At 39.0% G+C, this 24,717-nt stretch overlaps 1 protein-coding gene across 3 annotated transcripts in view; it reads right to left on the bottom strand.

Moving 5' to 3' along the window:
- dpp6a (dipeptidyl peptidase like 6a) overlaps positions 1-24,717 on the bottom strand; it is a 474,269-nt gene that overhangs the window by 81,656 nt on the left and 367,896 nt on the right. For all 3 annotated transcript variants that reach the window (XM_039666636.2, XM_039666637.2, XM_039666635.2), the window contains one exon: positions 3,844-3,938. In XM_039666636.2, coding sequence (XP_039522570.1) covers positions 3,844-3,938 — 95 coding nt within the window. The remainder of the gene's footprint in view (positions 1-3,843; positions 3,939-24,717) is intronic.

The following is a 24,717-nucleotide window of genomic DNA, read 5'->3' as shown; positions in this document are numbered from 1 at the left end:
AGCAGTACAATAGGGGGGCTAGACTCCGACAATTTTCACCGGGAGATAAAGTGCTTGTATTACTCCCCACGTCCAGCTCGAAATTACTTGCAAAGTGGCAAGGGCCCTTTGAGGTCACACGGCGAGTCGGGGATCTCAACTATGAGGTAATTCGAACAGACAGGGGCGGGGGACGTCAGACGTACCACCTCAACCTACTAAAAAAGTGGGTTGAGGCGGAGGCAGTGATGCTGGCGACGGTGGTGAGTGGGGAGGAGGACCTCGGGCCAGAGGCGAGGGTTAAATCTCAGTCCTTCTCTCTGGCTCCATCTGGTGACCATCTCTCGCCCTCACAGCTCACTGATATTAAAAGGGTACAAGCGGAGTTTTCTGACGTGTTCTCGCCCCTGCCTGGTCGAACGAATCTCATTCAGCACCACGTTGAGACAGATCCGGGGGTCGTTGTGCGTTGCCGTCCGTATCGATTACCTGAACACAAGAAGAAAACGGTTCAGGCCGAATTAGAAACCATGCTGGACATGGGGGTAATAGAAGAGTCCAACAGTGACTGGGCCAGCCCGATAGTTTTAGTTCCAAAACCTGACGGCTCGGTTCGATTCTGTGTGGACTATAGAAAGGTGAACGCGGTGTCCAAATTCGATGCTTATCCAATGCCGAGGATTGACGAATTGCTTGATCGGCTTGGCTCTGCTCGCTTTTATTCGACGCTGGACTTAACAAAGGGGTATTGGCAGATCCCCTTATCTCCAATGTCCAAAGAAAAGACAGCTTTTACCACGCCGTTCGGGTTACACCAATTCGTCACGCTTCCGTTCGGGTTGTTCGGGGCACCGGCGACTTTTCAGCGTTTGATGGACAGAATCCTCCGGCCGCATGCTGCGTATGCCGCGGCGTATCTGGATGACATTATCATCTATAGCAATGATTGGCAGCGGCATATGCAGTATTTGCGTGCTGTCCTGAAAACGCTGAGAAGGGCCGGGCTCACGGCGAACCCGAAGAAGTGTGCAATTGGGCGGGTAGAAGTAAGGTATCTGGGCTTCCACTTGGGTCACGGGCAGGTGCGTCCCCAAATTGATAAGACAGCAGCGGTTGCAACCTGTCCGAGTCCTAAGACCAAAAAGGAGGTTAGACAGTTCCTGGGGCTAGCGGGATACTATAGACGATTTGTGCCTAATTATTCGGACCTCGCTAGCCCGCTGACTGATCTAACTAAAAAGGGCGCTCCAGATACGGTCCAGTGGACGGAGCAGTGCCAGCAGGCTTTTACCCGGATAAAGGCTGCTCTGTGCGGGGGACCGCTTTTACATGCTCCTGACTTTTCTCTCCCTTTTATCCTGCAGACAGATGCGTCGGACAAGGGCTTGGGCGCGGTCCTGTCCCAGGAGGTGGAGGGGGAGGAACGGCCGGTGCTGTACATCAGTCGGAAGCTCTCTAAGAGAGAGACGATGTACAGCACCATTGAGAAGGAGTGTTTGGCCATCCGCTGGGCTGTCCTCACCCTCCGCTACTACCTCCTGGGACGGGAGTTCACCCTGTGTTCGGACCACGCTCCCTTGCAGTGGCTCCACCGCATGAAAGATACCAACGCGCGGATCACCCGTTGGTATCTGGCGTTACAACCTTTTAAGTTTCAGGTGGTCCACAGGCCGGGGGCGCAGATGGCTGTGGCCGACTTCCTCTCCAGGAGGGGGGGGGGGGGCTGCAGGCCGGACGGTTCCCCGGCCTGAGTCGGGCGGTGGGGGTATGTGGTGAGGGGGGCGTGGTTGGCACGCTGTCTGCACGGAGAGATGAGTCAAGGGGCTGTGCGGTGAGTAAGTGGATCAAGGACAATTGATAACACCTGTGTCTGATTCCAGTGATTGGTGTGGGGAGATGGTTAAAGCCAGCACAGTGGGAGAAGAACGGGGAGAGAGAAAGGACTGGGACTTGTGCAGCGACCAAGAGGAAAGAGTGCTGGAGAAAGCAAGGAGAGCTGAATCAGCGTGGAAAGAGTTTGATTGAAGTTGTGCTGTGCTGTAGAGAAACTACGGTGAACGCGCTTTGTGCGCGCCTTTTGTTTTGTTTGATTCTGAGTTAATAAAGTCTGTACAAGTCCCAGTATCGCCGACCCTGTCTCCTTCTTCCTGTACATCTACTAAGAACTGTATTACAGTTTACTTTACTTAAGTAGAATAAATGCATACTTTTTACTTTTACTTCGTTATATTTTGCAGCAATTATTGTACTTTCTACTCCACGACATTTCTACAACTTCTGTTACATTTTCATTACATTTTCTGATCAGTTTTCCGCTGCCAAAACGTAATCTGACGTTTGGTTGCCATTGATTGGTTGCCATATCAACCCGGTCACACTAAATGCGTCTCGCACGCAGTGCGTTTATTGTGCAATTTATACGCGAAAATTTGTTTTTTTTCGTGCATAGGAAACGCACCTTGTGTAATATACGTTTGGTTAGGATTATGGCAAACCAAGAGGTTCAGAATTAAACCATAAAGTAATCGTGTTTATTGCCAAACATAGTTAATAACATATAGTAAGGATAAGCATGATGTGTATATTGCCTATGCTTGTTTCAGAAATGGTGACAACAATTTTTTTTCCATAATTATTGAACATCATTATAGGAGTATTAGGTTGAATGAGTTAGAATTAAATGTTTTATTAATCATTAGAAAATAGACATTAAGAGACTAAATTGTTATGCAAGTACTTTTAATTTTAATACTTAACGTACAGTTAAAATCGGGTACTTTTTTACTTTTTACTTAAGTATGGTTGTTATTGTGTTACTTCTACTTTTACTAAAGTAAAAATGTATCTGGTTATTTGTACTTTTACTTAAGTACTGAGATTCAGAACTTCCTCCACCACTGGCAAAATGTGACCATTTGGATTCCCGATATAATAAACTAATATATATGTAATTATACTTTTTTTTAATTTATGCAAGGCAATCACATTATGACATTATTAAGTGTGACATAATACTTTTTTGGGTAACACTTTAGAATATGGTTCCTTTGTTAATGAACAACAGTGAGTAACACAATATTAACAATCTATTAACTATTATTTACAAACACGAAACTCTGATTATGAATTAGTAAGTAATAGCGCACAGATGAAAGTGTTACTAGATACTTCTGTGGGAATTACTAATTATTTGGATTCATATTATAAAGTGAAGATCATTGGAACTAACTAGCAATGACTCAAGTGTTAATGATCTAGTCATGATTTGTGCAACCAAACAAGTCATTTCAAGCGTTTGAGCTTTTTTGCGTGAACTTTAGTATACTTTTAGAAAATTTCTTTAGTAACACTTGAGTCATTACTAGTTAGTTCCAATGGTCTTCACTTCATAATACAGATCCAAATAATTAGTAATTCCCACAGAAGTATCTAGTAACACTTTCATCTGTGAGCTATTACTTACTAATTCGTTAATAAGAGTTTCTTTTAATTAATGGTAGTTACTAGATTGTTAATACACCTTTTCAGTAGTTCTCTGGGAAGCATTCAAAACATAGTAGTTATTGATTAGTTAATAGTGAAGTACCACTTTCATCTGTGGCCTATTACTTACTAGTTTGTTAATCGGAGTTTCTTGTTAGTTAATAATAGTTACTAGATTGTTAATATTGTGTTACTCATTAGTTCTAGTGTAGTTATTCATTAACGTGTTACCCTTTTTTGGAGTCACCTTAATGAATCATGCACAGTAACATTTATAAAGCAGTTAAACACAGTTTTGATTTGAATGTCATTAAAGGTTTTCACAATTTTTGAAGAAAGAGGTGGAGAATTAGATGGAGGACAAGGAGGTTAGATACTTACAAACTTCCTGTTTGTCACCAGTATTGTGCTTTCATTGGTCTCCATGTTAAAGCGGACCACATCACCTTCACGGGTACGATACAGAAGCTCATTACCTAAAGGGAGAGAATATGAGTTAGTTATTTCAAAAAAAAAATAGTTAGTTGTGAAATTGTGTGAGCCCTGACAGTTCTAATCAGGTTGCTTTAGATCGTCTCTCACTTGAGCTCTGTCAATAATCTAGTCATAAACGTGTCCCTCAATGCTCTCTGGCTGTACCAGGGGGGGCTGATAGTTGAAAAGGAATGATACAACTTTTCATTTTTGGCTTTCCACATGTGACGATGACTTTGGCAAGGACATCAGCAAAAAGCTCTTTGAGAGGTCTGGAATGTCGCACACAGCCCTCAGTGAGAAGAACGCAAAGTGAACAAACAGCCCCATTCCCAGTTTTAATTGCGGATTAGGGGAATGGTACGCAAAGGCTTTTTTTTTTTTTATCTTGCTTGCATAACTAATCGGTGATAAGAGATGACACAATTACCATCACAATCACGTTATAGCTAAAGTGGAAGGCGTTCTAATGGGTCAGATTGCTACTTGCTTAATACTTTAATATATTAGGTAAATATTGTAGTATGGACATAAAACATGAGTTGTTTTGATGAATAATAATAGCCTAAAGAATGTCTTTTTTTTTCTGTTAATGGTTATTGTATTCCTCTGAATGTTAAATTTGCTCAATTTATGGTGATTGTTGGAAGAAAGGTGCCCTTCGCTTTGGTATTTCCATGCCTGAAATTGAATGGCTAGCTGATAAGATGCCAGAACAATAATTTGTCTGCTTGACAAATTCCATCCTTTCTCACTTTTCCTCTGACCTGATGTCGGGCCGTACATTTCAGACCAGAACCTCATCAAGCGTCCTCTTCCCCTCTGCTCTCATTCATCTCTCACACTCTATCCATCACACATTCAGACAGGTGTGCTCTAAACACACTTCTCCACACATCAATCATTCTTCGGAACTCCTCTAAGATCATCCCAGTCTTTTAACTCGCGCAATGCAGCGCCAAGCTCACAAGTGTTTTTTGCTAGTTTCAGCCTGACACGATTGACCTTTCGCCGGCCAATCCCCCAAAACGGCCATTGTCCAATCACACATCATAGCAATTACTCATTACTATGTGAGCAGGTCCGTCAAACATTAAAGGGATACTCCACTTTTGTTTTGGAAATAGGCTCATTTTACAACTCCCCCACAGTTAGACTGTTGAGTTTTACCGTTTTTGAACCCATTCAGCCGATTCTGGTGGTACCACTTTTAGCATAGCTTAAAGGGTTAGTTCACCCAAAAATGAAAATTCTGTCAGTATTTACTCACCCTCATGTTGTTCCAACCCCGTAAGACCTTCGTTCATCTTCGGAACACAAATTAAGATATTTAAGATATTAAGATCGCTCCTGCATACAGTCCATAGGCTTCTTGAGGGACTGGCTCTTGCTGTCCTCGAAAAGTCATTAAAGACATCGTTAAAATAGTCCAAGTGACTACAGGGGCTCAATCTTAAGTTTATCAAACGACGACAACACTTTTGTGCGCAAAAAAACAACAAAAATAACGACTTTATTTCAACTATTCGTTTATTTCTCCCTCTGCGCGAGTCAGGTTACTAGTTTAATAGCGTAAGCTTCTGTTATTGTACGTCACACGCATCACACACACGTGACCAGCGTCGGCCAATAGTGAGCATACAAGTGACGTAGCTCTACGCAATCACACTACGTTAACTGACTTACAGGCTCATGGAGAAGGAAGTGAATAGTTGAAATAAAGTCGTTATTTTTGTTGTTTTTTTGCGCACAAAAGTGTTCTCGTCGTTTGATAAACTTAAGATTGAGCCCCTGTAGTCACTTGGACTATTTTAACGATGTCTTTAATGACTTTTCGGGGACAGCAAGAGCCAGTCCCTCAAGAAGCCTATGGACTGTATGCAGGAGCGATCTTAATATCTTAAATATCTTAATTTGTGTTCCGAAGATGAACGAAGGTCTTACGGGGTTGAAACAACATGAGGGTGAGTAAATACTGACAGAATTTTCATTTTTGGGTGAACTAACCCTTTAACATATATCATTGAAGTGCACAAGACCATTAGCATTTCTCCCAAAAAAATTACCAAAGTGTTTCGATATTTTTCCTATTTAAAACTTGACTCTTCTGTAGTTACATCGTGCACTAAGACAGACGGAAAATGTAAAGTTGTGTGTTTTTCTAGGCTGATATGCAGGGAACTATACTCTCATTCCTGCATAATAGTCAAGACACTTCACTGCCGTACCATGAGTGCAGCAGGCGCGATGACTACACAAACTTAGTCCTGGTCACGTTGGAAGCTGGGCACTATTTTCAGGCGCTGCGTCATAACATTACGCCTGCTGCACTCCTGGTACGACAGTAAAGTTTCTTGATTACGCAGGAATGAGAGTATAGTTCCTAGTCATATCAGCCTAGAAAATCGCAACTTTACAGTTTCCGTCTGTCTTAGTGCACGATGTAACTACAGAAGGGTCAAGTTTTAAATAGGAAAAATATCGAAACACTTTGGTCATTTTTTGGGGGAGAAATGCTAATGGTCATGTCAACTTCCCTGATGTATGCTAAGCTATGCTAAAAGTGGTACCGCCAGAACCGGAGACTCAACAGTTTAACTCTGGGGGAGTTGTAAAATTAGCCTATTTTTTAAAAAAAAGTGGAATATCCCTTTTAACTCCAAGCAAAATGGTGAAGGGGTGCGCCCACAGCGTTTGTAAATCGGATTGTCTGGAGCAGTTGTGTTTTTTTTCCGTTTCCAAAGCCGAAAACACAACATGAGCGGTAGGGGTGGGAATCTCTAGGCACCTCACAATTCAATTCGATTACGATTCAGAAGGCTGCGATTCGATGCTAAATCGATTATCTGAATCTTTTTTGTATGTGTGTGTGTGTGTGTGACTATAAATACTTTGCTTTAAAAGTAAAAAGCAATGACCCATAAAGAATTAACATACAATATATGAAGAGTTCAGATGCAAAAGCCTCTAAATGCCATTTGAAATTTTCTTCTTTAATGATGATTTTTATCAAGCTTGTATATTTAAGTTCAGTGATTTCACTTAAATGGCAATGATAATTACCTATTAATTGTTATTTAAGTGAAATTACTGAACTTAAATATACAAGTTTGATAAAAATCATCATTAAAGAAGAAAATTTCAAATGGCATTTAGAGGCTTTTGCATCTGAACTCTTCATATGTTATTAACATTGCAAAGAACCAACAGGAAATGTGTGCCTGCACTAGCAGCATACTTGTAGTAAATTAATAATATAACAACGTCCGGAACAGCCGAGTGTTTTTCCTCCTCTGGGTGGAAACGCGTCACATGGCTTCTCATATTTGTCATGTTTCCGAAATATTTTAGTTTTATTCTACAAAGCTTACAACTAGTGCTCTTGACTGCCCAGCTCCTTTCCCCCTTCAACTGCAGAAGACAAAATATTTCTACACAAGGGTGTTTGGATATCACGCGCCATCACGTCTCTGTTACCGAGATGGTCCGGCCACTGCACTTCCGCTTCAGAGTTCCGTCTTTTGCGTTCCTTCAATATTACGTTATTATAAATATGTCAAAAACATTTTTTTTTTGAAAATCGATTTTTGACATTTGTGATTCGATTCAGATTCGTCCACGTCCGCATCGTGATGCATCTAAGAATAATTTTTCCCCCACCCCTAATGAGCGGTGCCTACAATGGATAAAACAGTGTGGACGGCCCCACTCCCAGTTAAATGTGTCGAACATGGTTAACTCGCATGCAGCGTGCGTGAGACTGAGACGCTAAGATTAGTCAAAGAAACATGGAGAAAGCAGATCAAGAGGATCCCCAAAGGAATTAGGCCTACGTTTTCTGAAGGGTTGTTGTTAACATGATATTCTCAGGGGAAAATGAGCAGCAGTCAACTAGCAGTGCAGCACCTGTACACCACAGTTTAGAGGAGTGCACGTTTACAAAGGGGAAAGCATGAAGCTTACTTGAGAACATCAGTTCATAGATCAATATCGTAACGAATAGAAATAAACTTAAAAAATGTATGGTTATCTGCATCTTTCCGTCTCTTATGTATACTGTAGTTACTTTTTAAAAATGAACTCAACAGAAATTTGAGAAAAGGTGATATAACAGAGGTATTTTATTTATTCTCATTGGTAAATTTGTTCATTTGTTAAAAGGAAGGGATAACATATTGTATTTCAACATTCGGCTACGTCACTAGCATGGTAAGCTACTCCGTTACCTACCCATACTAGCAGACAGTGTTGGGAGTAACGCATTACAAAAGTAATACATTACAGTAACATATTACTTTTTGCTGTAACGCAGTAGTGTAAGGCATTACTAATCAATTTTCAGTAATATTTTACTCGTTACATGTTCAGTGAGGCTTGTATTACAGTTGTATTACAGTGTATTGTCTGCTTTTACTTCTTAAAGGCAACAGACTATGAAAGTTTTAAAGCAGTCTTTTAGTGCCAGTTCAGAGCGGTCGCGTCTGTAACATTGTTTTTTTCCCTCATAAATGCGAACACGAAAACTAAAATAAAATGAATATTTTAAGGTTCTATGGAGACTGGAGAGCCAACCCTTCCTCATCCGATTTGCGCAGTGTAATTAACAGAATTACAAAAAAAATATTTTACCTCCTATTTTTTTGTCACGCATGAATGTGTGTCTTTTCCCTAATATTAAAAATAAAACATAGATATTTGTCTAATGTCTGGAGTCCTTTAAGGAAGTAGCCTATATACGTTTCAATACATGTATTTTCTGAGAATTTTTATTTCAAGTTTTGACTGCAAATGTCATGTCCATGCAGGACTTCCCCAATTTTAAATAATTTATCCTCAACTAGTTTTGTGTAGGTCTACGTATTTTATAATGTTAACTTCAAATAATAGTAATAGCCTAATTTTAGATAAGGCAGCATTGGATATGGACGGTAAGGAAAATAACGCTGGAGTTGGAAGAGCTGTGTCGCGATTCTGTAGGTTCGTGGATCTGAGTCGTGTGGCGAATCGCGATTTCGGTTTCATATTGCTTATCGTTACAGCCCAAAAGTTAAGTTCTACTTAGTTTTTTTGATGAAAGTAACTCAAAAGTAATACATGAGTAATGTAACGCATTACAATTCTGGGACAGTAATATTGTAAGGTAATGAATTACTTTTAAATAACAGTAACAAGTAATACCTAATGTATTACAGTTTGGAAGTAACTTGCACAACACTGCTAGCAGAGCAGCTCTGGGAGGGGGTGGGAGGGGGGGGGGGGCACACCATATGTGTGTTCATATGTATATATAATGTCTGCATCACATGTTTTATTTAGCCAAGTTACAAGTTCAACGCATTACGTTACTCGAATCCTTGATATTCGGCTGAGGGGAAAAGATCCCTGATGTATAGTTCACTGTACAGGATGGGATCGGAATCCTATTCTTCCTTCCCAATGTCCTCTCACACATAGAGTAAACTGCCAGTACGCTGTTAACCTAAACAGACTGAGAAAAGTATAAGTTAGCCTAGCCCATTCGCCAAATAGAAAATGCATTGGCGCCAATGGGCGTGCTCATCTGAAAACAATGTGTGTTCTGGCACATTGTAGGTGTGTTGCTATTTTGAGAGAACAGAAATAGACAGCACAAATATATACTGTATATATATATATATATACTGTATATATATATATATATATATATATATATATATATATATGAAGAGTTCAGATGCAAAAGCCTCTAAATGCCATTTGAAATTTTCTTCTTTAATGATGATTTTTATCAAACTTTTATATTTAAGTTCAGTAATTTCACTTAAATAACAATTAATAGGTAATTATCATTGCCATTTAAGTGAAATCACTGAACTTAAATATACAAGCTTGATAAAAATCATCATTAAAGAAGAAAATTTCAAATGGCATTTAGAGGCTTTTGCATCTGAACTCTTCATATATACATACATACATATATTAGGGCTGTCAGTTTAACGCGTTATTAACGGCGTTAACGCAAACCCATTTTAAAGGCGTTACATTTTTTTATCGCGCGATTAACGGTCTTTTTGTCCTAGCAAACTTTGTAGTTTTTTCACATGCTTTTGCAACAGGACGCGGCATGCGTCCTGATCCATTTCGGCATCTCACGCTCGTCATCCACTCAAAGCCGGCTCACAAGCCGAAACGTACGTTTGCGGCGTGCCTGTTGTTTTGTTTACGGTCTAGATCCGCTTGCGCTTTGGTCGAAGAAGCAACAAAACGTCCAGCGCAGCGCGAGGACATTTTGTGCCGCACACACTTGTTTCGGGTTGCGAGCCGGCCTAATAGTAACGTTACGTTTTGAGTGGATGACGAGCGTGAGACGCCGAAATGGATGCCCCAAGATTCTGAATGGAAAGTTTACTTTTAAAAAGTTGCCAAATTGTCCCATTGACAAGACCAAGTGATCTGTGTGTTTTGTCGTTGTGAACTGAGCTATCATCATCGCAGCACGTCCAGTCTGAAACATCACTTGATGATGGCCAAGCAAACACACACACACACACAGATGATGCGAATTCTCCACCCCCTCGTCAATATCAGGACCTCGTCAGTATTTCTTTCACCCTTTTATTGATAGACAGTGTTACATTGTGTGAGAGATTATTTATATATGTTAGTGTGAAATTGAACACTATTCCAATGTTATTTTCAATAATAATAATAATAATAATAATAATAAAACATTTGCACTAAACAAGCCGATCCACTTTTACATGTTGATAAGAGAATTAAAATGAGAAAAAAAATAATGTAACAAAAATAAATCAAAAAACATTTAGAATAGATAAAAATGTGCGATTAATCGCGAGTTAACTATGACATTAATGCGATTAATCGCGATTAAATATTTTAATCGTTTGACAGCACTAATATATATATATATATATATATATATAGTTTATTTAAAGAGTGCGTTAGTAATGTGGGGGTGAAACATTAGTAAACGTTAGTAAATAGGCAGGTCCACAATGTGCGTACGTACACAGCTGTACACAGACATGACAAACATTTCAAATAAAATGATTACAATGTAAAAAGATTATTATTATGTACAATAAAGATATGGAATGTCATGTAAATAACGACTGAAGCGATTTTGACATTCATCTCAAGTTTTCCACTTTTAAATAATATAACTTGCATTTCAATACAGAAACCTTGGTGGATATTTCACCATCCCAGATCTAAAGGCGGGGAATACACCGCATACATTTTAAATTTTGAACTGACTTTAAAAGACTAGGCATATAAGCTTGCTGACTTCATAATCACGATCACACAGCTATTCAAGTCGTTCCAACCACAACAAACTCATACAGAAACAGGCACATCGCAGCTAGAAGACATAACAGATGAAAACAAACACATATGCACAAGAACTGACTGCAGTACTGTAGTTGTTGTCGAGAGTCTTGAGAACAAAAATAGCCAAGCGGCAAGTGCATGTAGATGCGCAACGAGATATCCGTTATAAAACTGGTTCAAATTATCTCAAGTTTGATATCCTTAGACTGAGCCTCCCCGAACTCTCTCCAGATCAGTTGAATCGCCTGGGGTTGAGTCGTCAAGAGCACGGCTTGTGACAGCTCGTCGGCCACACGGTTCAGCACACCGGGGACATACATTTTTAAAGGAATAGTGTAGCCTATTCTATCCTTATTGTAGATTATTATAGTATTTGCATTGAATCGTGATGGTATTCTTGCATTTGTTTGCACACTGAATTGTTACAGGTCACAACTATTCATATCACTGCAACAGTTGACTTCTTTACATAGAGCAAAGACTAAAGTCACCTAAACCTTCAAAAATATTATTTTGCTGCCTCGCAAACTCTTGTATTTCCTTTGGGAAATGCAAATCTAGCTCAAATTGATATTTCCCTTGATTCCGTCTGTCATCTTGGATGAAAGTTTTCGCATTTTGTCTTATACATAAAAGGCTACAACAAGCAACACTGCCCTAATTTTTTTTGGGAAAAATAAATAAATTATAAGGCTGCACTATTTTGGTGTCTGCGGTTTGGAACAGCCATCACATAAACTTGTTTCCTAGGTGGGAGGTTTACTATTCCATGTGTCATTTCATATGCTCTCTGTTTCCTCAGGTCTGTTTTTGCAATGAAGAACTTTCTCTTCACCAACTTTCCCTTTTCCTGTCAGTAAAAATCGTGATCTCTGAATCCCCTGGCCTCTGCAAACCCAGTGCCTCTCCAGGTTCTCTATTTTTGATGGAGGTGAACAATAGGAACTGGCACAAAGCACTTCCTGCAGTGGAGCCTGGGGTCACTCACTCAAACACAGCACTCACCTTCACTCAGCTTCTTTGTTCTTCAGGGCATAATTCACTAACTCACTCACCTTGGCTTTCTTTTGTTTTTCGTTGCCCTTCTTGTCCTCTCTTACACACCCCTAAGCATGATTCCTTTTATCTCTCTTTACCCTGCTCTTTCTTTATCAGTCCTTTCTGTCTCAATTTGTTCCAGGACAAGGTTTTGTCTCTGATCTGAGCTTTCCCACACCTGACAGCAGGACTTTATATCTGTCTGTCTGCCTGATACATGACATACACTATACTGTATGTTTAATTGTTATAATTACTCATTTCATTTCAAGAGATCCATATGCATTGGTAGCAGTATGCTGCTGTATGCCAATCCATATACATCAGTATGTAACATATGCCAATATTGCTACTGATTTTTTTATGGATTTTTTTTTTTTCAATTTCTGTGGATGAAATTAGTAATTATAACAATTAACCATACAGTATGATTGAGAACCATCTTTTTTTATTATTATTTAAAGGGGTGGTTGATTGTGATTATGATTACTTTTCTAACTTTAGTTAGTGTGTTGCTGTTTGAGCATCGGTGATACTGGCCTTCTGTCATAGTAAAGAGAGGCCATTAAGCAAAATATTTAAAATATAGCTTCTTTATGTTGTTTCTACATTTAAATGTGAAATTATACAGTATAACATATACTTATAATTAACATGTTAATGTTAGGTGTGAACAATCGCGATAATTACAGAAAATGTGTGATTAATTAGTTCCTTTTTAATTGATTACCAACACTAATTTAAATTCATGAGAGTTTATTTTTTTTAATTAATTAATTAAAAAAAAATCTTTTTAAGTTTAATTTAAAATGACATTAAATAACATTTCAGATTACCATAAAAGCTTGTCAGGCCATTCAGCAGTACACTTTAATTCTTATTTCAAAGACAATATGAAATTGCAAAAAACATTACGATCCGGTTTGACTTTTATGTTGAAATGTATTCTCTGTTTCTATGCTACCTTCCTGTGTTTCACGCATTCTCATCCCAAGGCATCATCTAACAGAAAATTTTGACCATGCTTCAACATCCGACGCTTTAAGCACCCTTTAGCGTCAGTTACATGACGTGATCCTAGGGCGTCATCTAACTGACGCTTTCAGTTAGATGACGCAAGTAGGTTTAGGTCTGGGGTGTAAGGGCCGTTACATAGTCAACGCGAGCTACGCGAGAAAGCAACGCGAGTGACGCGCTTCCTTTCATAGTGTTAAAGCAGACGCAAGCGTCACGGGCGATGCGTAAAATGCAATACACCGGGCACGCAACAGAGGGTAGTAGATTTTTCACTGCAAACCTGAAAAAGCGGTGAAGCTCGATCGTGAAGGCGTGTGTGGCTCTCCACAACTTTCTGGCATCCACTGAACGTGCCAGATACATGCCCGCCACCTTTGTGGATGCGACGCCTGACACCGGAGAGGTCCAGCCTGGAGAGTGGAGTGGAGGCAGCACGTTGTTGGGGACCAGAACATGGTCGACGGACCACGGTTTTCGGTCGGCAGCAGCAGACCCTCCCGGAGAGCGGCACTTGTAAGGGAGCAGCTGGCTGATTACTTTTTATCAGATGCTGGCGTGTTTCCCCACCAATACAGTGTGCTACGATTGGGTGGCAATGACAAATAAATTGATAAAAGTTGGATTTGAAGCATGAGTTTTTTATTATTATTTAACACTTTACACATTTTAACTTATTTGGTATTATGTGAAAACCATTACACATTTTTTATTATTTGGTATTATTTAAATTATGTAAAAACCATTACACATTTTAACTAATTTGGTATTTTAATTCATTAATTCATATCCATAAATCATTAATTCATATAACCAGGCTGGTAAATTTGTCACGGGCACTTTTCCAGTCCGTTTTCACCTGATTCTGTCTTTCCCATCGCGATTGCAACCTCTCTCCAGGCATTTTCCAACGCAATTTTATTTGAGTGTACTAATTGTGATGAACTGTCGTATAAATGCGGATGATATTAAATGCTGGTATAAGCTCGTATAATTATTCCTCCTCGCACGCCATTGTATTCAAACCTTCTTCTTCTGTTAACATGATATATTTGAATTAATGTACAATTCTTACAATGTCGCCCCCACCGATAACGCATAGTATTGCGTGCATCAGTGCGTCGCGTATCAAAAACTAGGACGACACATTTGGCTACGCACCGACGCATAATGGCGGCCAAAGCGTAGCGATGCATAGCCATGCGGACGCGTATGCGTACCGATGCGTTGACTATGTAACGGCCCTAAGGGTTAGGCGCGATCTGCGTCATCTACCTGACGCTAAAGTGTCGGATATTGAAGCATGGTCGTACGTGAGTAGGCTATCTTCAATTTTATTTAGCGAATCGTAGTAGCCTACTCGTTTGATTTTTTTTTTTTAATCAAACTACTTTAGCTCATTTATACAACATATGAATAGTCCATTTAATATTTGTAAAGATAGTTTGAGATTTGAGCCGTTAATGTATGTTTTTTCGCCCTCTTCCCCCCGAAAATATTTTGATAGCTAACGTTAGCCTTTGGCCTTGGACTTTTTGTAGATATGCTGCAGTTATTTTCACTGCCCATTCTGTGCAGTTTTAATTGCATTTATAAAATTTTTCGAACAGCAGAAGGCGCTGTCTCGAAAAACGAGGGGTCTGAGAATGCGGGACTCTGGGTGGGGGACTGTAGATGCAGGCTCCAAGTCTCTAGCTTCATAATATTGGGTGTGTTTGGCTTTAGTTTATCCTTTTTCTTGAATTAGTTACTATGGTAACTGTCATTAGACACACCTGCAATCAATTATCTTTCATTTCCTCATGTTAGTCGTTGACAACAAATTTGCACTGGAAAAAATCATGTATCTCACATTTTCTCACGTCTTTTTTATGACTCGAATTGACAACTGGCTACTTGATTTACTTGTTAATTTTGGTTTTGTGCATTTGTGTGGATTTCATGAAAATTGGTCGAATCACTATCTCATTTATTCAAAAGTAAATTGATTGTAGAACACATCTTGCACTTCCGATAGATAACTGGAAGTGTTTACAAAACTCAAAATAGATCTGTATTCAGCTGCAGGGTGAAAGGTCTTTCAGAATCCATGCTCCGAAACGTCACGACACAAAGACACTAGAGTGAGATTACTACAGAGATGGTGAAGCATGTTCACCTGTTGATTTCCTCCTCTTACTCTATACATGCTCATCACAACACACAAACTTCTCTGAATCACAGCTAATTATTTTCCCCACTCTCTCGTAACTTCAGCTTAGCATGCTTTATTCTCAGAGAGCAGTTGTGTTAAAGGCTGCTGATTCTGTAAATAATGGAGGTATATGAGTGATTATAACCTGTTAATAACCTGAACAAAATAAGGACATGTGTACCCTATTCAGATTTTCAAAATAACGCACCTGAGATTAAAAAAAAAAAAGAACTACGCTCCATTTTAGATGTGAACACATCTCACACTTTCCATTTGCTGTGTTTTAAATCCACTTTAAACTTTAGGTGCCCTCTGGCTAAGGACAGCTATTAAAAGCAATGCAATTTTAAATTATTCAAAATGCTTTCAGAATAAAGGCGATCGGTGATCCTGGTGTCACATCGAACTGGAATTAATGTAAATCAAATCACTGAACCTGAAAGTATTGCATTTTCACGGCTTTTCTGACATGGTGAAACATTGGTAGTATTAAACAATGTAACTAACGTGCTATTTGCATCTGGTATTTAGTACAATTATATTATTTTGGTCTCTGTGTAATAACAAACAATAATAATAACAATACATTTTTTCGGTAACACTTTATTTTACAGTGTCATTGCTACATATGTTACATGTAGTTACTATAGTACTAACTATAAATTATGCATAATTACATGTAACTAAACCTAAACCCTAATCCTAACCCTTAAGTAAGTACATGTAGTTACTTAACATTACTCAGTACTTAAATGTATAATTACAGTGTAATGCTACGTTTACACCGGACGCGAATCGCGCGTCAAATTCGCGCCTGACGCGTCTAGTTTGACGCTTGACCACTTTGTGTTAATTCGCGTGTAAAGAGCGAAACTGGCGCGCGTAAAAACAAAAGTTTGAAGCGAAATTTATGCGCGTCAGAATCGAAATCCGTTGGCGGCCATTGTTTTTATGTCGACCGAGCATTCATCAAGAGAGTTACCGCTCTGTATTTACTCTGGAGAGCAGAACAGCGGCGTGGGGATCATCGTCGCTGTATATTTGTGTCCACCGGACCCTTCGGGGTCGAACCGTTTGGCGAGTTTCACCATTTGCTAGCTCCAGGAGCTGCGCTGGATGACGGCCACTGTCAGCGGTACTTCCGCCTGTCCCGCATCCAGTTTGATGACATGTTGTACCGCATCGGAGCGAGGATCCTCGCCCTCATCCCCCTAATCTAGCCTTCAAAAGTTATTAACCTGTCCTGTGATTTTTTTCTCTCTCTCATGTCCAGACACGAATTTATGCACATATGTTGATTGTCTTTACAACATAATACTATTTCGTATAATATAGCTATGGAATGAATAACATTCAATAGAAAATGAACATGTCTCGTATATAGAAATAATGTTTTAAGTGATAAAACATTTGCTTTGTTGTGCATAATCCCACCATGCATTTAGTCATATTAACAAAATAATTTACTGAAGCATCCAGACACTTCACCACGTGAGCAAGCAGCTAGGCTCCTGATTGGTTAACGCGGCGCGAATTCACGCCAAAGTTCAGATTTTTCAACTTGGGCGGCAGACGCGAATTCGCATCAAATGCGTGAATGCACAAATGGCACTAACTGAATCATTCGCGCGTAACGCGCCAGATGCTCAATTCGCGCGAACTTGACGCGCGAATGAGGCGTATTCGCATCTTCCGCGGCGTGCTCCACGCCTCATTCGCACCGCAGGAATTTTTCACGCGCGTAAAGCGTCTTTGCATTGACTTAACATTGAAATCATTCGCGCCTGACGCGCTATTTGCATCCGGTATGAACGTAGCATATAACAATGACACCTTAAAATAAAGTGTAACCCATTTTTCTGTTATGTTTTTTGTTTAAAGTGTTCTTGTTACAGTGTAGTTATACATTTAAGTACTGGGTAATAATAATTAATTACAGGTAATTACTATATGGTTAGGATTAGGGTTAGTTGCATGTAATACAGTAAGCATAATTTACAGTATGCATGTTACAGTATGCATTACATGTAACAAAGGCACTGTAAAATAAAGTGTTACCAAGTTTCCTTTGTTAAATATGAGTATCTTATATTCATTCGGTTCACGTGACGTCACTGTAGCTTTGAGCCACCATCTTTGCGACCGACGGTCTCATTAATGCCTGCAATATGTTGTGGAGTTGCTGCAACAACAGCCAAAAGAGGAACCCTGAACTGGTATTTTATTCTATACCAAAGGAAAGAGAGAAGACAAAATCATTTATTTAAAAGACTTGAAGTCTCATGTTGCTGGTTTGTGGTTAGTTATATTTTTATTATAGCCTAGCTACTCTCAGTGGCCAATATACAAACAGATATCGACAGATAACGTTTTTTTCTTCATTTTATTTGTTGGATCTGTTTAAATGCACTTTATCATGGTAAGTTATTAGATTTGGTGTTCTTTTGAACATAACTGTCTGTCTGCCTGTTAATATACCTACCTAAATCTAATAAATATTTTTTTCTGAAGTTCATATTGTCTTCGTCACATGTGCTTTAGATGTTGTTTTGTGTAAGTAATGTTAGCTCTGCAGGCGATCTCAGCCTTGAAATGCATACAGGACTAACGTTAGTTCTTCCAAAAATGATAATTCTGCCGTCATTTAACTACTTACCTTCATGTGTAAATCCTTAAGTTTACTTGAAGAAGTAAAGAAGTTAAGTTTACTGGAAGACAAAGGCACATTTTTGAATATGTAGCCTAATGGGAGACTCATCTTGTCGATGTAATGAAAGTGAATGAGTAACATTAGCCTACTGGGAGCTGTCACGCAAAAAATAATAATAATAAAATACAAACAACACAATAAAAGTGATCTAATGACGCGTCCGTTATATTAATATCGTTATTTATTAATATGATAGCTTTATGTGATGAAAAAACTGCAATTTAAGTCGTTATATTATAATCACTGAAGAGCTTTACCTCATTATAGCTTTTAATCGCAGCCAAATCATTCAAAAAGATTTGACTCGAAAGACTCGTTTCGATAGTTGTGATTATTAAACCTTCTCTGTAACTTAACATCTGTTCTTTCGGACAGATATGGCAGTCTTTTATGATATTTGACTGATGTATCTGACTGTGCTGATGCAGGTGTCTCAGCTGTTCGGATTAGAAAGATTCATTCATGCCAGCCGAACTGCTGCAGAAGATTCATTCATGACATCGCCTCGACTCTCATTAATACGTGTGATAGCTTTATGACTTATGTATTTCTATATCATGAAAGGCCAATTGGGCCAAGCCTGGGGGAGATAATAATGGACTAAAGAAAACTGGGGGTAACAAATAAGGATCGGAGCCTAAAATTGAAATTTTCTCCAGATATCTGTCTCTCTCTCTCATTCAAATAGGCAGTTTGGGCGGCCGTACCGGGCGAGTCGGTCGCAAATATGGCGGCGTTCTATTTGTAGTGACGTAGGTGGCATCTATGAATACCTGATGTATGAAATCAAATTAAATATATAGATATAAAAATTTGAATATTTCATTGCCTTTAAAGGGGCTTTTGCACCGGGTAGTTCTATGGACTTAGTTCTAGCCACCGGGGTGGTTCCCCGAGAACTAATAGTTCCCTTAGGAACATTTTCCTGGTCGCATTCACACAGCCAGTAGGAACTCTGAAGTGAAGTAAGCCACAATTGTTGTTGTGAACTGAGAACGCCCAGTCAGAGCCTGAGAACACAGTGCTCGCATTCTCCGTGTTCACTTGTTTACGATCTCTCTAACAGTCCTGTCTAAAACGTTATTAAATGTTATAGACCCCTTTTCAGTTAGTAAACATGGTGACATTTTTTTTGGGGGGGGCGGAGCTTAGGTGGAGGCAGAACGATCCTTCTGGCCGCTTCCCTAACGTTAGTTTGGAAGTTGTCAACTTGTTTTTTAACAATGACTGGAGAAAATTTGATTTCATCTCATTCTGTAAAGTCACTCGGTGTCCAAGACCGTGATTGTTATTTGCAAAAGTTATTTGATTGTTATTTGCATTTTATCGGACGGAACCAGAATGGCTGACCCATAAAATTCAATTCAAATTTATTTTTGTATAGCGCTTTTCACAATACATATTGTTTCAAAGCAGCTTTACAGAAAGTGTACATGGAAAAATATATTTAGTTAATCATGTAAAAAGCTCACTCAATGCATGGACGATCTGACAAGATTAACGTTAACGCTACCTCCGGTTGAGTGGCCTTACTTCTACACCGATATGATGAATGGTCATTTACAAGACTTGTGTGGTAAGATCCTCAGTTCTGCCTAGCCAGCGCAGAGAAGACGACAATGTAAAGAGTGACATTACGGTGCAATTTTAATGATGTGAATATTTTCTAGAAATAAAAATTGGCATAATGTAACTGTGACGTTGGCTCAAAAGGGGTCTATACAAAAGGCGCGTTTCCACCACCAGCGCAGTCTCATCCCAAAGCGTCATATAACTGACGTCTTGGGACGTCTTTTGACCATACATCAACATCCACCTTTTTAGGGTACCCTTAAACGTCGGTTAGATGACGTTATCGGATCCTAACCCTACCCCAGACCTAAACCTACCCCGTCACCTAACCGAAGTTAAAGGTAAAGCGTCACTTGTTTGACGGCCCGGGATAGTCATGTAACCGACGTTTAAGGGTACCCGAAAAAGGCGGATGTTGACGTATGGTCAAAAGACGTCCCAAGACTTCAGTTATATGACTTCTTGGGATGAGACTGTGTTACCACCACAGAAACTTTCCCCAGGATCTAGGACTTCGGGGTGGTAATCTGTGTGTTTCCACCACAGGAACCAGGGTCTAAAGGAAACTCCTGGTAAAAAAATCTCCCTTAGAAAATCCCAGTTTGTGAGGTAGTACTTTTTCTTGGATACTCAACATGCTGATTGGCTGAATTCATGTAGAATTTTGATTGGTTGACTATATGCAGCATTTTATTCCATCCACCATTTTTAAAAAGAGTTGTCTGCTATTCGAATCAACAATGGAGTTAAAAAAATACGACCGATGGAACGACAATGAGGTTCAGGCTTTATTACGCTTAAATTCAGAAGATGAAATTCAGCGAGAACTCTAAAGTAGCGCACAGTCCTACGTCACTGGACTAATTTGCCTAATCTTCACAGTACTTTAGACCTCGATGAAAAAGCAGACAGTGACAGTTCTGGGAGAAAAAAAAAAGTTCCTGAAAAAATTTTTTCTGGGTAATTTCGGTGGAAACGCGGCTAGAGAAAGACAATAAATGAAAATGCATTAGCATATGCCATGTGGTTGATGTCCAGTGTTGTTAGCTGATCAGAAATACATAATCATGTTTGGCTTGGTCTCCTCAAAGTTGCATTAGATTCTCTCCTTAGCATAAAGGTTAAGAGGCCAATCTATCAAGTTTTCCATGTTCATTGAGTTAGTTTCTGGAGTAAATATTTAGGCTATAATCTGTGTGTTTACACAGCTTTTTAAAAAGATGGTGGGTGTTGGTGTTTCGTGTGCGTACACTAACGTCACTGGTAGTTCCTATAGTGCTGGTTTAAACCCTACTTTGAAGTAGGAATTAAATTAGTTCATCCAAAAATCGTTCCTACTTCCTGTGGTTCAAACACGCCAAAATCCGGGTACTTCCGTCAATACATCTTGAAACTATAAGAAGGTTCCTCCAATCCCCTTATGATGTAATTGCATCTTGTGAAACAAATCCAACAAATCAAGACAGTGAGAGAGAACAAAATCCAAAGCTCAGTGTGCTGTGTCAAATTGATTGATCTGTGGTTTTTATTTGATCTGGTCTTTTTGTGAGATAATGTGATTGCTAATTGACACATACTGTACCATGTTTACTGTTATTTACTTGTCCATTTTATTAATAAGGCTTTTATTAATTTAATTTATCTGTCACATTCTAAATGCAGCAGTCAGTTTATTAAAAAAAAGAGAAATATCAACAATGAGAAAGCAACGCAACAGTGTGCTTATGCACAGCCAACAGCAGACAATGAGCAAACTGAACTACTACTTTCTATCAGGCTTTTTGAATGGCAACCACATTTACTTACAGATGTGTGTCTCCAAACCCCGTTCAAACAACAACAAGAGTAGTGTCTCGAAAAACTGTCTGTATGAAAGTGCAACAGGAGTCAAGCCCGTATTCTAATTCCAGTAAAAATATAGACAGTGACCAAAGTAATGTCAAAGATAGTGACGTCCATACAACTGAAAAGTCATATTACTTTTGAGTCCAATCGAGCCGCGAGTTCATCCATGAAATCTTCTTTAAGCTTTTATATTTGGGTGGATAGCAGAGCGTTTTTATTGCAAGTAGAACACAAAACTGACAGGGACAACTCTCAGTTACTGGATCTAAAACCTTCAAAAACAATCTCCGTCACTCTAAGTCAGCCTTTCTCAAAGTGGGTGCCGCGACACACTGGGGTGCCCCCTAGCTGTGTCAGGGGTGCCGCCAAAAAATTACGTAGGCTAAAAAAAATGTGGAAAAAAAAACCCCGGAAAAAAAGACAGCTGACATTACATATATAAATATATTTGAATTTACATTCTTCTTTTTAAACATATGAACATATTAATAAAATTGTAAATTCATTTTAGATAAACATATAAAATTAATCATAAAAAAATCCGTCTCACAAGACCGAAGCAAGACACACACAACTTGACGCAAGTGACGCAATCCATAGCAACGCGTTATAGCAACACCTCAGACTGACAGAAACGTAAAAATAAACGTGAATTTAGGCCACTTTAGTTACAGCATTATGGATCGTTTTTTGAAAAGAAAATCCCCACAAGAGCCGGGGATTTTTATTTTATTTTATCTGCATCCTGCACTTCATTTGAGTTCTCCTGGTCTGGATTTGTTATTGGGTTCTTGTATTGGGCGGTCCACCTCTTACGGTTTTATGGCATTTGTGTCTCTGATTAATTATTTTGTGAATTACTTTGCAAACCTGTGTTTTTAAAGGTGCTATAAAGTTTTTATTATTATTGTTATTTACAGTTCATATTATGCTCTGTTCATTACTGTTCTGTCTAACTAAACAAGACATTTGCATTTAAATTTGGGTTATGCAGTGTTTTTAAATTATATTTTACACTGGGCTGCCTTGAGATTTTATGCACTTTTGAAAGGTGCCCTGACTGAAAAAAGTTTGAGAAAGGCTGCTCTAAGTTACCGAAACCACACATGAAAACCCGCCACACACGGGGTAGGCATTCTTGCACAGATAATTAGTTGTCCAGTCCGGTTCCGTTCACACAGCACGGGATTTCCGAGATTGTGGTTGTGAGTCCTGAAAATGTATACAGTATAAATTTGTTATAGAATGCTGTTGTCACTCTTGAACTGAACTGTATGTGTAAACATAACCGTATTATGGACTTAAATACAGGACTGACAACCATTTTCTTCTGCTGAGTGAATGAATGTGGCCTATCCACAAGTTTCCCACGCCCCATGAGGCCTTGCGTCAAAAGTGGGCGCGACTTCCGGTTCGAAGTAAACAAAGCGCGACTTGACATGCTTGACACTCGTTCATTCAACAGTTGACAGTCATTCAAGTTATAGCGATCCAAACTAGCTAACGATGTGGGAACACAACCTCAACGAAATTAAAAAGGGTGAAATAACAGTACCTTTACCCTCCGCAATAGTTGATTGGGAGTATTATAATAACATTAATAATCAATACTCATCAAGGCATGGTGACAGACAGTTGTGTGAGCTGACAAACAATTAAAATAAAAAATACACACTTAGTCATTGTGCTTTGGAGTTTATTCAAAATTATAAATGAATGTGCTGCTTGAAGACATTAACTGGCACATTTGGTATTCTGTCAACTCAGGCTTTGATCCTGAATGTAGGTGTAACATCAGTAGTGAACAGCCAAACACATGCTGATAGAGTTTATAGAATATTAAGAATTTAAACAAATATACACAGGAAGATTCGCCGTCTTTTGGGATGTGATGGAAACTACAGTCGATCAGAGACGGGCTCTGGCAGGATCACTCTGATTTCGTTTTCAGCTTATGTTCAAAACAATCACGTTTAAGCTACTGAATTAGTTTAGTCCGGTTATACATACAACCGCGAACAGCACATGTTGTCCCTGAGCTTCGTAACGACATCTCTCATAAAGATTTGCGTCTTTAAATAGTATAATAATTCTCCAAAAAACAGCTAGCCTGTCCGCTAACTAACACACAAAATACCATTGGAATGCTACTTCCGCCGCCATAACGGAAGTTTCATCCACTTTATTTTTTACAGGAGCGCCCCTCGGAAACTTGTGGATATACTGAGTGAACTCAATGAACAAAACAAGGATCAGGTGTGTGCAATCTACTTAAAAAGTAGAGGTTGACATACTATGCTCGTCCAATCATAGCTTCGGTCTGAATGCAATGATACAATGTCCTTCCTGTCTAGTGTTCTTCTTACACATCACATGCATTTACTATAGTAATAACTATAAATTATGCGTAATTATATGCAACTAACCCTAAACCGAGCCCTAATCCCTTACTCTATACTTTGCAGTTAGTACTTAAAAGTAAAATTACATAGTAAAAACAACAATAAAGTGCATCCAAATATTATATAAAAACATATGTTACTCCTAATTCAGTATTTTTAGCATTATACAGTATAAAATGTCAGTTGATGCATGACTCATAGATACTTCAAAGTCTAATCCTCACTGGAAAACAAGCTTTAAACATTTTGGGTCCGGTCCAGATGTCGTGCTTCACTGGTTTGGTTCATCATTACAAAAGCATCATGAGCACAATTTGCATATAGGGAAAATTATGGATAGCGGGCTTTTAATTACTGAAGTTGGATGCAGATATATTGAGCGTTGTGACATTTAATTATTTATTAATTTAGTATTGATGCCTGAGGTTTAAATCGTGTACACTTTTTCTTTGGAATAACATGTACTGATTAATCGAAGAAAATAAGACGAGAAAATATTGAAATAAAGTGAAATAACCACTCATGATTGATTTGACTGAAATGAACCAAATCTGACTACAACATCTGACCTCACTAAGGCATTACCCCACGCATACCTGAATCAGTGTAAATCACATCTTCAGCCTCTTGAGATGCACCATTGTCACTTCACATATCCTGATCTCAGCCGCGTA

The sequence above is a fragment of the Pimephales promelas genome, chromosome 22 (assembly GCF_988280905.1).
Source record: "Pimephales promelas chromosome 22, fPimPro1.hap1.1, whole genome shotgun sequence".
In the NCBI taxonomy this organism is placed as follows: domain Eukaryota; kingdom Metazoa; phylum Chordata; class Actinopteri; order Cypriniformes; family Leuciscidae; genus Pimephales; species Pimephales promelas.
Note: the sequence above shows the minus strand (reverse complement) of the source record. Positions and strands in the feature narration are given on the sequence as shown.